Genomic DNA, 14,944 nt, shown 5'->3' on the forward strand with positions numbered 1-14,944 from the left:
TTTCTCAATATTTTGATTTTTTTGCACCCTCAGATTCCAGCTTTCAAATAGTCGCATTGCGAACAAATGTTGTCCTATGCTAACAAAACATACATCAATGGAAAGCTTGTTTCAATATGCACATATGCTTACAATGTACATGCAAAATGCATAATTGAATAAAAAATAAATAAAAATGCATACTTTTGCTAACTGTATATGCTTCCTCATTCTTCCTTTTTAATAAAGCACTGAGAACTTACAGTAAATATGCTATTTTGGTTTTTACCTTTATTGTTGGATATATTTATCATTTTAAATTTACTTCATTATTCATATCTTTCAACAGATCTGCATGCACTTCTTTCTGAAGGACTGTTTCATACTTCATTATTTAATGCACATCATCTGTAATAAATTACAAAGAAAAAAAATACATTTTTTATTGCATGGAACGTGCTGGAATTTAAAAATCCCTCTTTACGTATACAGTATACAGTAAAAGCACATTAAGTTTAACGGCCTGATTGCTCACAGATTGACTGTTAATAAGACACACGGCAGAAGAGCCAGAATCCCATGCCAAGGCAAACATATCGGCATCTCTGCTGTGGTCCAACTTGAAGCAAGCTCTTAATAAGCACTTCAGATAAGAGAGCATGCAACTGGCATGCATTACACAGCACCTTCGCCGTTAGATCAGTTTGCACTGACATTGAGAATGTCAGCTTTTAGGACAAAATAAGAACAAATGTATGCTTGAGGAAAACTGCATTTATTTTGACCTTCCACTGAGACAGGGAATCAAATTTTGCAATGCAATTTTGTAAATAAAGCGAGGAAGGAAACAGCGGCCTCTACAGGCCGTTCTAAGCCACTGTCGGCTGGCGTTTCTGCTGTCAGTATTCAGTGGGAGGGTAGACAGCAGCAGCCTCGGAGCTAAAACCAACGTGACAGACTGGAGTCTTAATAACACCACCCGAACCAAGAGCAGCAGTTCCAGAGAAACCCTAATACTGCATATGGAGACTACCAGTTGTCATCTGTCGACTGCTGCATAAGGATAACGCTTCAGCCGGCTCGACAGCGGCGAACGCAAACGCAAACCGCAGTGGATGTTGTTGCATTGTTCACGTGAAAGGAAGAATATCGCTGGTTTGCAGCGGATCCGCGTGCAGTCGACCGGAACCGGACTCTGTTGTTGATTTGTCATTATGTTTAATCACGGGATACATCGTTACGCTGGATACCGAATTTAACAGAGTCATTGCATCACGTTGGATTCAACAGCCCCGTGTTGAACTTGGCCTGTAGAGCAAGCAAGCAAACAGCACGATGAACGCGTCGCTCTGCTAAATATAAATGGAATTTATATTCTCCGACCATTCGGTTTATTACCCGTGATTATTTTTGTCTAACATAACTATTTGGCAAATACCTCTCTTAAATTATTCGCTCGGTCAACTCAAGCAACTGCAGCTGTCGCTTTGTCTACATCAGAGGGGAATGGATATGACGATACGAAAGGTAATCGCTGGCCAGCCTCGTATTATTTAATTGCAGCACAATTTGTATATACCTGTTAATAAAGCTAGGCTTGTTTATAATGGGTTGACAGACCTACAGTATTAAATCTTACCCTGGTATGTCGTATTTTGCGTCTGTATGTTCGCCAGCGCTTCCTGTTCAAAAAACGCTAACCGACGTTCGCCGTTACTTGACAACTTTTTAAAAGCGCACCTGATAACTCTGAATCGTTTAAACGTGTTAAAAATGTTAGAAAATGTTTGAGTTTTGTGTTTATCTTTGGTGGAGATTTACAAAAATACCCCAAATCTCAGCTGGCCACCCCACGTAACCAGGGCGACCTCCGCTAGCGCAGTAGACGTGTTCGTTATTTAGCATTATACGGTTTTGTTGATATTTTGAGGTACAACGTTTTGTTTTTTATACTTACACGATTGAAACTGAACACCTGGCTCAAGAAAGCCTAGCAGTCACACACTTCGAAGTCGAAGTAGCTTACGTTTGCGTCTAATGTCAACTTTTGTAGCTAATTCAAACGTAATATTGAAATTTAGTGCTGTTTACAAGTTGAAACATAGGCTAATGTTTGTTATTTCTAAGTTGGTAAGTACACTTCCAGTCAGTTTTTGTACAGTGAGATTGTTTGAAGACTCTTCTGCTCACCAAGCCTGCATTTATTGGATCCAAAGTAGAGCAAAAGCTAAAATTTTGAGATATCTTTCTATTTAAAATAACTGCTTTCTATTTGCATGTTTTAAAGTATTAAGCTGATTTTTTTAGCATCATTACTTCAGTCGTAGGATCCTTCAGAAATCATCCTAATATTCTGATTTGCTGCTCAAACACATTTATTTATGTTGAAAACATCTGAGTAGAATTTCTTCAAGTTTCTTTGATGAATAAAAATATTTCATTTATCTGAAATCGAAATGATAAATGTCTTCATCATCGCTTTTGCACAATTTAAAGCATCCTTGCTAAATAAAAGGGTTCATTTCTATAATAAAGTATAGGCCTGCTGACTCGAAGCTTTTGAATGGTATAGTGTATAATGTTAAAAAAGCTTTTTATTTCAGAGAAATGCTGATCTTTGGCTCAAATAAATGCAGCAGAAGAGAAAAACTTGATGCTGTTATTATGAGAACAACTTTAAGTGCTTTTAAACCTGGTAATATAAATTTGAGTGTGCAATTAATATAATAATAAATTCTTTAAATGTCTCTTGCAGTAAACCTGGACCTGGTTTTTGGGTTTCGGAGCCAGGTTTCCTGAACTCTGAAGGTGTGAAGAATATCAAGGCTCTTGCCCTTTTCCCTCTTGCGGTCCCTTATGCCCAATGACGGCTGTCTCCGGGTCACTGCAGGATGGGTGAAGTGGATTTGACAGTTTTTGTCTGTCACCATCAGTGCTTGCCTCTCAGTGACTGCGTCTTGTTCTTTTACGTTTATAAAAGAACACCTCCTCTCTTGGGCTCTGGCCCCTTACACTGTAAGAGTAACTGTTAGTAAGGAATACCCCACGGGGGGGCCTTGCAGCAAACTCTGTGGTTCACGTGAGCTTTAGTATTTTTTTGCGTAGGCTTTTTGTGCCACAGTCAAAAGCAGAAAGAGGAATTTCCCGAAATTTCCAAAATTTCGGCAAAAGGTCAAGGTTTACATTTGAGTTTTTTCATAATAATTTATTTATACGTTTAATTTCTGTTTTTTTCCTGGAGAGATGTCGTCGGAAAATCCCAACAAGGTGGTGAGCTTCTTGGCCCCTCCACCTCCAAAGAATGTGAACGGCTCCGGTTCGGACTCACTAGTGGGTGAGAAGCTAGACACGGAGGTCAGAAAACGACGTCACACCATGGATAAAGATCTGAAGACAGCTGAGCACAGATTTTTTAGGCGTAGCGTCATCTGTGACTCCAATGCCACAGCCCTTGACTTGCCCAGCAAAGCCTGCATCCTCACCTCACCTCCTGATTGTGAGCAGTTCATCGTGCCTGTGGTGCTGGGATCGGCCCCTGATGTTACCATCGACACCCAAGTGGGTGTTTCGGGTGTTGTATTAGAAGAACGTGCAGAGGATGGAAGAGCTGCTGGGGTTGATGGCGTTGTGGAGGTACAGAGCCCGTCTGTGCAGGATGTGGGTGTGAGGCAGAGTGAGGCCCTTCGGATCCCGGAGAAGGAGCCCAGCGATGTGGGCGACAAGGAGCAGGAGAGCGGAGTAGCAGAGAAGCGTGAGGAGGAAGAGGAGGAGAAAGGAGCGAAGGCCCGTGCCGAAGCTGAGCAGAGGGAGGCTGAGAAGAAGGTCCAGGAGGATGAAGAAGTGGAGACCAAAGCCGTGGGCACCTCACCCGATGGGCGATTTCTTAAATTTGACATCGAGATTGGACGAGGGTCATTCAAAACGGTCTACAAGGGCTTGGACACGGAGACAACGGTGGAAGTGGCATGGTGTGAACTTCAGGTAAGAAGTTACCTTGTTATCAAATATGTTCAGCTTTCATGTTGTTTGACGTGTGGTTGACCAAAGGATTGGAAGTGAGACAAAAACAGTAAGATTGATTTAAAAATGAGTGCCAGGCTTACAACAGGAAGTCATGTTGGTGTAACTTGTTTGTGCAGTTTTGTGGTCATGGTTCTTATGGTGCCCCTTACAGGATGTGGGTGAAGAAAACTTGGGTGAAGTTGTAAATTAGGCCTAAAACATACTGTGTACATGTATGTAGGTGATCCGGTCATGCATGGTCTTGTTGTACGTGCTTATTCAGTAAATATGGCGACATGTTAACCAACTCATTGAGTCAGCAAACTGTTGTTCTGACATTAGAGAAGTTGACCTGAAAGACAAAATGAAGACATTTTATGCTTGTACATCCTATTATTTTTCAGTGTGGAAGTAAGCTGTTTTCTGGTAATGTGTTGGACTTCCGGATACAGAGAAGAAAAACGAAGTGCAGTAAACAGTAAAACTGTTTGCACTACAAACCATTGTCTTCATAACTAAGATAATGCATTAAAATAATATGGTAAGACTCACCGGTTTGCTATATCAAGCAGCAAAACGAGCCGTTTTGTACAGCCGCAAACAGCTGGAATCGGATGAGACCGAAAGCTAGATGATTACATTTACAAATGTATGCACCCGCTCTTACAGGAAAAATAAGGTGCACAGCTTTCAGCAATGCTGAGAATGCAAAGCACAAATGTATTGTGATATGAATTCCTGATAAAGTCAAACTTGCATATCAGGAATTGTTGGCATATTTTTTTTTTCTTGAATGCAGATGTTAGTTTGATTTACATCGTACAGTGTTGCATTCAAAACTGTGTTGAATGCAAATGTAAAACTTTAACTTTATGCATTTTTGGCGCTGACGCAAGGGGCAGTATAGTGTTAGCGCATTGGTTCTCAATCTTTTTTGACCCAAAGCCACAATTTTTCACAAACAATTCTCCTTTTTTGTGATTCCAGACATTTAAAGAACTGCATGTTCTTCAGTAAATTTTAATAATATTTATACAAATTATATTAATAATAATCAATATTCAAAACTATTTTAAGTATAGCTGTCCAAATGAAGTTCTTAGAAATGCATATTACTAATCAAAAATTAGGTTTTGATTACATTTACGGTGGGAATTTACAAAGCATCTTCATGGAACATGATCTTTGCTTTATATCCTAATGATTTTTTTTGCATAAAAGACCCATATTTTTGGCTATTGCTACAAATATACCCATGCTACTCAAGACTGGTTTTGTGGTCCATGGTCACAAATGAGGTTTGTTACTGCCAGACCATGCATGATTTTACATTATGTCCACCTGGACTTTGTGTCGGTCAAATGCCCTTGTACTAGCGTAATGTATATTTGCATTGATTAGCCTGTTAATCTCTTGACAGAGCTATTTAGTTTCAAACCAAGAGTAGAGTTATATGAGGCCGGAGTTGTTTTTTTTTTTTTTTAATAATACCTTGACATCTAAATCTAACAAATTGGGTCTTGGCGAGTGAAACTCAGTTGGATGTCATTACATACAGACTCAAGTGTTTCGTCTAAATATCTCAAGACCCTCTGTTCGTCCTGGTATCTTGTTTCTCCTCAGTATGGACCTTTCGTAGAGCAAGTATAACTGCACGCAGTTAAAGATGGTTTGTTGTTAGTTGCCTGGTGAGGATCCTTGTGTACAAACTAAACCATTATACACACCTGATATCAGACTGTATTAGTAATTCCTCCCAAGCGCTCATAGCTTTAAACCATTACATAAACATGTCAAAGCACATACGGATGAAAGTGTGCAAAATATGCAGTGCGGGTGGGGTGGAAGACTGTGGAATGTAAGAGCGGCCGGTGCCAATGACGTCGCGTCGACACTGCCAGGATGAGGGGATGTGCTAAAAGGGGGATGTGCTCTGCATTTAAAGGTGGATCAAGGCCTTTAGACCAAGTCTAAGTAATTCAAGGGTCAGAGGGCAAGCCAGTGGAAAACCCCAGATTGCTTTGACAAAGAGAGAATCAATGGGGTGAGCAATGCTAGGACATCAGGGAGGGTTGCTTTGTGTCCGCCCCCTCTCTTTTTCACTCTCTTTCATTTTCAGTAGTATTTGAAGTCTTACTGGACATCAGTGAAAGAGTCTTTTCTTGGATGCAGGAGAGGAAAGAAGATTATCTAGTCAACTTTGTTAATGAGACATCTAAACTGCTTTATTTCCCAGAGCTGATGGGGTTTTTTCTCGCCTTTGGGAATTAGTTTTTTTCCATGGATTGACTTAGACGTTTCCTCCAATTTGTCTGAAATTCTTATGTTCTCCCGTTCTTCCATTAGGATGCAATTATTGCGTATTTAGTAGCAATTTACTTGCTTTTAGTTGTTTGAATAGTGGCTTTGGTTACCCGGCATGCATCAGTAAATCCTTATCACTGAATATTTTTATTGGATTAAAAATGGGTCTCTCTTGTCCTCACAGCCTTGGTATGTGTTGAATCATAGATGAGCTAGTAGGATGACAAAGACAGACATCCCCCCCCAATTCATTCCTCACGGATTCAGGGAGAAGCAAGCAAGGGCTCTCCTAATGGGAGCTGAGGCATCCCTTTACGCTTTTGTTTTTCTATTCAGCTGAATTATAATGGTGAAGACATGAAAGGGTGAGCGAGAGCTAAATGCACTGTGAAGAATTTAGTCCCCCCCTCCGTCTTTTTCACTTCATTCCCATCTATCTCTCTGCCAAATGTTTTCCTAAAATGCCAAATAGTTACAGAGCTGAAACAAAGCAGGGTGCAGTCATAATATTGTGGATGTGATGTTAATTTCACTTAGCGAGGACCATGTACTCATACTTGGTTAACAAACTCCTGATTCTTTTTGTGAAAATGTTCAAGTTGTGTGTGATTCTAATGCGATTTTAGTTCCCTAATGCTTTGTAACCTGGTTAGCATCCACCTCTCCACACATCACACACTTTTTTCTTCATGAGCCTTTCCAGCAGACGTGAGGAATGGAAAACGCTTGCAATTAGTTGTCTAAACACATGCACGCACTCACACAGGGTCCTATGTCCATACGTTGACTCGCTTCACAAATGTATACTCTGATCCAGATGCAAGTTGTTGACTGAGGTTTTGACCCCAAACTATTTAAAACCGTGCGGCTGTCGCGCCGTCAGCCTTATCGCCATATGCTAGCTGTGAGATATCACAGTGCAGGAATTTGTGCAGGAGGTGCCTCAACTCCGGGCCGTTTTAAAAGAGACATGCCCCAGAGACGGTGTCGTCATCTGTGAATAATGCAGAGGATGTTAGGGGAACAGTTGAGGAAGAAATCCAATCCCATGGATCCCAGCCATAGCCGTTTCCCTTTTCATTGTTGAAATCCATTTTTTTTCCAAAGGAGTGAGAAAGACAAAGACAGGAGCAACGCTTCCTTCATTTGCAAGCGCTGATCTCCTTCCTCATTTACAGTACGGGCCCGTGCGTATGTGTGTTCATCCATTGTCTTACATGGGCTGGAAAGGGAAAAAAAAAGATGTCATTGTAAATGGAAATATACTGAGGGCTTTGGCATTGTGAGATGCTATCTGATTGGCATTATGTTTCACTTGTGCTGTTTTATCTCCACTTAATGTGAATCTGATGTTTCTTCCAAGATAATCTTTTTTTTAAACCTCTACAGTTGCACAATGACAGGAAAGTGTATGCAAAGCATAAACTGTGTGCGCTCTTTCCTTAAAGAGGTTCTCTTGTCTTTCTTGCTTTCTGCTTTTTGAGTTTGGAGGCTGTTGCAGTTTCACTTCTCACTAGATTCATAATAAATCTATTTCCTACTACTGAGTCTGTCAGTTCCCCCTCAGCCTCTCTCCATGTGACAACTGACATTTAGTCAGCAAAGTGTTTTAAACGTTTGTAGCTTTTTATTTTTTACTCTTAGTCAGAGCTGGGTATCTAGTTCCCAGATACCACACGTACATCACGGAGACTTCTTTGAAATTTTCCTTTCTAAAATAGCCTGTACTGCTCATATTAATTCAGGAAGTCCAGTTTTGTGGACATTCACACAAAGATCAGTCATTATTCAGGTGGTGACTCAGCATTTGACCACTGATTTACAATTTTTTTTTTTTTTTCAGGTTTAAGAAGAGTTTCATTCAACATTGCATCAACTACATAGGTTTTTATTTGAATGATCTCTCTGTTGGTTATTTAACCATGCATTTCTACCTTTGGAAGGCTTTTGTCTTTCAAACACATTAAAATGCACAAATTCAAACTTTTTTTTTTTATCTGATCCCCTTTTACCTAATATATTTACTTGAAGTAAGCCTGACATTTTAAAATAAATATTTTAATAATTAAATATCACATTTGCATGTTCATTGGTTTTCTGATGTTGGTTATGGAGACATGACATGCAAAAAAATAAGTTTTTATTACTTTGATTTGATTTGATTTTAAAATGATTTATTTTGGGAAGCAGTTTGGGAAACCTTGACATAATACAATGTTTAATGCACTTATATGTGACCCTGGACCACAAAACCAGTCATAAGAGACAGCTGTTTGAAATTGAGATTTATATATCATCTGAAAGCTGAATAAATAAGCTTTCTATTGATGTATGTTTGTTAGAATAGGACGAGATACAACTATTTGAAAATCTAGAAACTGAGGGTGCAAAAAAATAAAAATATTGAGAAAATTGCCTTTAAATTTGTCCAGATGAAGTTCTTAGGAATGCATATTGCTAATAAAAAATTAAGGTTTGATATATTTACGATAGGAAATTTACTAAATATTTTCATGGAACATGATCTTTACTTAATATCCCAATGATTTTTGGCATAAAAGAAAAAAAAATAGAATTTTGACCTATACAATTTATTTTTGGCTAAGACTGTTTTTTGTGGTCCAGGGTCACAAATATATTTACATAGTCTTTGTATTTTTATGTCAATATGGTAGTTTGTAATCTAGTAGTAGTTGGATAATATTACCCAAAATATGTACTGTAATGAATTACGTTACTAACTACAATTTTCTTTTCTTGCACTTTACACTTTTGAGTGAATACTGATTTTATGTTAATGGGTTTGACATCAGTACCATGACATTTTGAATTAGTTTCAACCAAAAAGTTGAGCAAACCTTAGTTAGTGAATGCCTGCATAGTAACTCTTTAAAGGACAGGCCCACTGTAAATACTTCACAGGTAACATAAAGCAGGTTGTACTCCTTCCAAAAGAATGCGTAACCTCACACAGCTGCTTGTCTGTCTCTGACATGGAGTTTTTTTTTGCCTGCCGAGTCTTGTTGGAGCCCACTCCTGCAAGATTGTGCTCATCTCCTCTTTGAGATCCTGATCTATAGCACGTGATATGGAACACTGTAATTCAAGTTTCAAGACTTGTGAGGAAAATCTGGTTTGATCTCTTGCGGTTTTGCTTTCTCATCATTGTCTCTTTGTGCCTATGGTTTTGTAGGTAGCGTAAGTGTGTTAAAGGTCACAATGGGAGGGCAGTAAATTCCTCACGTTCATTGCTCACCTCAGCCTCTTGTCCTAACTGCCCCTCGTTTTATTCAATAAGCCTCTTAAGGTGCTGTTTACACACACACAGTGCTTTTACCATTCAGTCTCGCCCTTAATTACCTTCACCCTACTGACCCCATTTGTTCTCGTTTGTTGTCAGTTGTGCTTCATCATCAGCTAATGCATTCAGTCATTTAAAATTTGTCTAATTACATGCATGATATGCTGATTAGCTAATCAAATTCATTGCAGTTATTGTCAGATTGATTCTGAGTGTTCCAAAGACTGAGTGTTTCATTCCTTTTGGAATGCAATGACATAGCACACCCTAAATCTGAAAGCGTGTAAACCTTGTATCCTGTATGACGAGCATCTCTTGAAGTGGCTTTTTGCAGAGTGGGCTGATTGGACCCGCAACTCCTCCCAGATTTCAGTGGCTGTTTCGCGTTCACATTCTCTGAATTCTTGTGGCAGGACGTCAGCTTTAAGAGAAGACAAAAAGCGTTAAGGAGGGGGTCATTCGATTGAATGAGGCTCTCTCTAGTATTGTCTGCCTCAACCAAACCACAAACCAAGCTGAAAGCTCAGAATAGCAGTCCGGATGCAAGATATTTGGGATTTTGATAAGTAGGAGAGTTTGAGAAGTCTAACAAGTAGGTTGGTAAGAACATTGGTAAGGCATTTCTGTGACGTATGTTTTGGGCCAAGTCTACTTCTTTACTTCTCTCTCATCAGTTACGAGCTCAGACTTATGAACTGTGCAGGTCGTATCATAAGCCGTCTGTAAAAATAGAGCCAGGATATATGGCAGACCTGGCCTATAACTGAGTTTGTTCTTTCATCAGATCAATATGAGTGCATAAAATGCTAATTTTCCCAAGAAAGTCTGGAATTTATTGAAACTGCTGTTTTTTCCTCTCTCTTCCAAATCTCATTGAGCTATGTAATAGTGTTCCACTCAATGCATCTTGTTTAATTGGAGCTGCAGCAGGCTGTTTCTGCTAAATGTCAAGGATATTTTAGCACCGTCACACCTTTATAAATGTAGTGCTAGAGGTGTAGCCTGAGCTGTATCAACGAGAGCTGGTGTTTATTGGGTTGTCAGGGTCTGTTACGTCACTCCAAGGCTGTGTTAAACCCCCTGTTGTGGGTGCAAAACTAGGACGTCCTCTGCTGCCGGAGGATGACTTAATTTAGGATGCTCAAGCAAGCTTAGCTCATCCTCTCACATCATTTTGGCCACCTCTCAGTGACCCTAAACCAGGTCCAGAATTTGTTCCAGAATTTCGATTTTCTTCCCCCGTTTACAAGCTAAAAATAGCAGCACCTCATCTGCCACTGTCGTTCTACTCCATGGTCAGAACTGGAGCAGACAGTTTTGGGTAATGACGTGGGGCAGAGTTGGCATGAGGGAATGTTTTAGCTCTCACATGAGCTTCAGGAATGAAAAACCCAGAAGTGTGGCACAATCTCAGCTCAGCTGTTGTACGCAACTGTACACTGGCACTCTGTCGGTCACAGTGACACTCCCATGTCACAGTATACCAAGTCTTAAATGTCACAGCCACAATCTGTGGATGTTGCACATAGACTTTGACAGTCTGGCAAGCTGTAATATGATTGGTTGAGTTATGCAACTTCCAAGAGCAATTGATATAATGAGCAATTTTGAGGAAGAACTAATTATAAATTTGCCAGGTTGGTGGTATTCAGGCTTCAGAGGATATGTTTTATTTGCAGTGCTTAGCAGCTAGTTTTCAACATATCCATTAGCAGAGCTGTATTTTACTTTATTTTTGTGTTATTCACTACCAGTCAAAAGTTTTTGAACAGTAAGATTTTTAATATTTTTTTAAAGTCTCTTCTGCTCATCAAACCTGCATTTGTTTAATCCAAAGTACAGCAAAAACAGTTAAATATTTTTACTATTTAAACTAACTGTTTTCTATTTGAATATATTTTAAAATGTAATTTATTCCTGTGATTTCAAAGCTGAATTTTAATATCATTACTGTCACATCCAGATCCTTCAGAAATTATTCTAACGTTCTGATTTCCTGGTTCCTTATTATGTTGAAAACAGATGGGTAGATTTTTTTTCAGGTTTCATTGATAAATAGAAAGTTCAGAAGAACAACATTTATCTGAAATAGAAATCTTTTATAACATTATAAATGTCTTTGTCATCAATTTGAAGCATCCTTGTGAAATAAAAGTATTAATATCTATAATTTCCTCCCCACATTTTTATTTCAGGTAAATGCTGATCCTTGAATCTTTCTTTTCATCAGAGAATCCTGAAGCAAAAATGTACTCAACTGTTTTAAATATTGCTAATAATAAAAATCAGCATATTAGAATGATTTCTGAAGGATCATGTGACACTGAAGACTGAAGTTATGATTCCTGAAAATTTAGCTTTCATCACAGGAATTAAATTACATTTTAAAATGTATATTAAAATAGAAAGCAGTTATTTTAAATAGTAAAAATATTTCACAACATTACTATTTTGGATCAAATAAATGCAAGCTTGCTGAGCAGAAGATAATTCTTAAAAAAAAAAAAAAAAAATTCAAAGTCTGTATACGATTGAGAAATCTAAGTATACCCAGGAAATTCTATTGAAATCTGTTGACTCTTATACTCCTCCACTCGTTTTTTAATCTGAAACGATAGTGAGTATAATTCGATGAATGCAGTTCTTGTGTATTTTGCCTGAAATTGTGAAAAATGTGACTTCGTTTCCTTATAAAACTACTTCCTACTCAGCCCCCGATGACCTTTTAGCATTCCTTCCATGGAGCAGTTTTTCTGTCTTTTGCCTCTCCCGTGTGGAATGTGACAGTCAGGTGGCTGGTTCCTGCCTTGCTGGACGTTCCCATGTGATGGTGACCTGTCTATGACCCTGCATAAGTTAGTGAGGTTAAAAGAGAGATGAGCACCAGTGGCCGTCCGTCTGACCTAAATTATATTGCATGCCAAACCACATCCATTGTGTGTGGAAATGCTAAGACGACAGGCAGTCTAAAACATTCAGTGCACATTCAGTCCACCTGCATTTTCATAAATATTAGAGTATAGTGCTCAAATGCTCACTCTGCAGAGGAAGCGGTTTTGAATCCCTCACTAAAGCTCCACTGTTACCTGAAATCTGTTGTCTAAAATAATCTTCCTGGGCTCTTGTCCATGGGACATCGTCCTGGCTCTCATTGTCCACTGTAAGCCTTTGGAACAGACATAAAGAAATGCAAGATAGCACCGTTGAAGAGGAATCCCTGCACTCTTATTCATTGCCGCAAGTCCTTCTGATTCCAGACGGAGCCAGTCAGAATGACAGTGCCGCAATGCTTCACATGTGATTCTCCCAAGCTGAAGGAATGCGGGCTTGATGCCCTAATCTGGTACTCTTTGCTTCAAGGCCTGTGATTGCAAGAACAAACATATTCACTCCACTTTCAGGCTTAATGGATTTGAGGCAGCCCTGATACAGCGAGATGATCAGTGAACACCCTGAGCCCCATAAAGCTTGTTACGTCAGTGACTGTAAGCCTTGTTCCCAAGCTTTCATTATCACTATAAGGTATTCTACAAGTTTTACATCAGCAGAGTTCAACAGCATGCCTATTAATAGGCCAACTGTGCCAGGAGTTTGGACTTCAGTTGATGAAGCATCTTCATTTTTGTCTGTTTGATGTTCTTGTTTTGCTGCTGTCTATTCTGTCTCTGCATTTGTATCATCAAAAAGGAAAAGGAAGCCTTCAGCTTCCTGTGTGTAACACATCTGATGAGGAAGCTCACTCTGTGCTGTTCATGCTTACAAACACTATGCCTTTTGCCCCAGATAGGTCAGCAATGCTTGCTTCCTATTTCCGCTTTACTTTCAAGCTCAATGTTCGTCCTATTAATTAAATCGAATCACTTCTTAGACTAAGATTGAGTTGTTGGAGGTCACCAAGTTGCATTGGTTATTAGTAGGTGTTCTTTCTCAACTGCATTATCAACTCTTTATTGGTAGTTGCCCGAATCACATCATTATGCATTTGCATGAAGCTGAACTCTGCTTGACACATTGGACTATATGGCTAGCACAGTTGTCTCAAATGAGTCATTTTAAATGCAAGTGGTAATGCCACTAGCTGTAGCGAATTTAGTCCTTCTCCTTTAGCTGTGTAGGGAAACTGTGACCTTTCAGACCTTGTTTCACACCAGTGTTTAAGTATGAACACAGCACACTAAATGGCATAGAACAGTGGAGAAGTAGTGTGAGACGTAGGATGCACCGTAGGTTGCTTTTGACTAATGTTGCTGTTCTCAGTTTAAAGGAGAAGTTCACTTCCAGAACAAAAGTTTACAGATAATTTACTCACCCGCTTGTCATCCAAGATGTTCATGTCTCTCTCTCTTCAGTCGTAAAGCAGTTGTTTTTTGAGGGAAAACATTTCTGTCTATATAGTGGACCTCTATGGGACTTCCAAAATGCAGTTTAAATGCTGCTTCAAAGGGCTCTAAATGACCCCAACCGAGGAAGAAGGGTCTTATCTAGCGAAATGATTGGTTATTTTCTAAAACAAAATTACAGTTTATATACTTTTTAACCTCAAAAGCTTGTCTGTGTATTCATGACAGTTAGGGTAGGTCGGAAAACCCATCTCATTTTCTTGTTGAACTTCAGAATCATCTGACATCGCTGTTTGTTTTGTAAAGGGAGTTTGTTAATTGTCTGGGATCGTTTAGAGCCTGCATTTAAACTGCATTTTGGAAGTTCAAACTTGGAGGCACCATAAAAGTCCACTATATGGAAAGAAATCCTGAATTGAAGAAAATCTTCAATTTCTTTATGAAGAAAGAAAGACATGAACACCTTGGATGACAAGGGGGTGAGTAAATTATCTGTAAGGTTATGTTTTGGAAGTGAACTTCTCCTTTAATATCCAATGAGCAAGTTCTTCAAACTTGCTTAATTTACTCCAGGTATAAAAGTGGGTCATGGTTGTCTCCACACAACTTCCTCTTTGCTACGTTGCAAACACACTGCAGACTGGATGCGGTCATGTCGGTAGTGGGAAAGACTAGTTTCTGGTCTAACAGCTACTTGCTTAGTTTCACCATGAAAAACCAAAATTTGTTTCTTGCAAATGGCTTTACCACCAAGGGTTCAAAATTGCAATGGCTTTGTTTTTTTTGTGTGGTCTACCTGCCTAGTTGAGCAAACGGTGCATCTTTGTGTAAACAAGGAGAACAATCAAGCCATAGATAAGGCTCTGACTCTTGGGTCTTCAAGCATGGAGAACCCTTCAGGTGATGCTGGAGGGCAGGATGGTGAACTTATAATGAGTTTTAGATCTCCGTTCTGCTGGTTTCCGTAGACGGTGAGTCAGTTTGATAGGGCTATGGAGGAGGATGTGGTTGAGTTGTA

General features: G+C 39.3%; 1 protein-coding gene across 1 annotated transcript in view; it reads left to right on the forward strand.

Moving 5' to 3' along the window:
- The first annotated feature begins 865 nt into the window (after positions 1–865).
- wnk1b (WNK lysine deficient protein kinase 1b) overlaps positions 866–14,944 on the forward strand; it is an 89,886-nt gene continuing 75,807 nt past the window's right edge. Inside the window, 2 exon segments of the mRNA XM_051106938.1 lie at positions 866–1,506; positions 2,735–3,960. Coding sequence (XP_050962895.1) covers positions 3,223–3,960 — 738 coding nt within the window. The 5' untranslated portion in view covers positions 866–1,506; positions 2,735–3,222.

Source organism: Labeo rohita, chromosome 4 (assembly GCF_022985175.1).
Source record: "Labeo rohita strain BAU-BD-2019 chromosome 4, IGBB_LRoh.1.0, whole genome shotgun sequence".
NCBI lineage: Eukaryota > Metazoa > Chordata > Actinopteri > Cypriniformes > Cyprinidae > Labeo > Labeo rohita.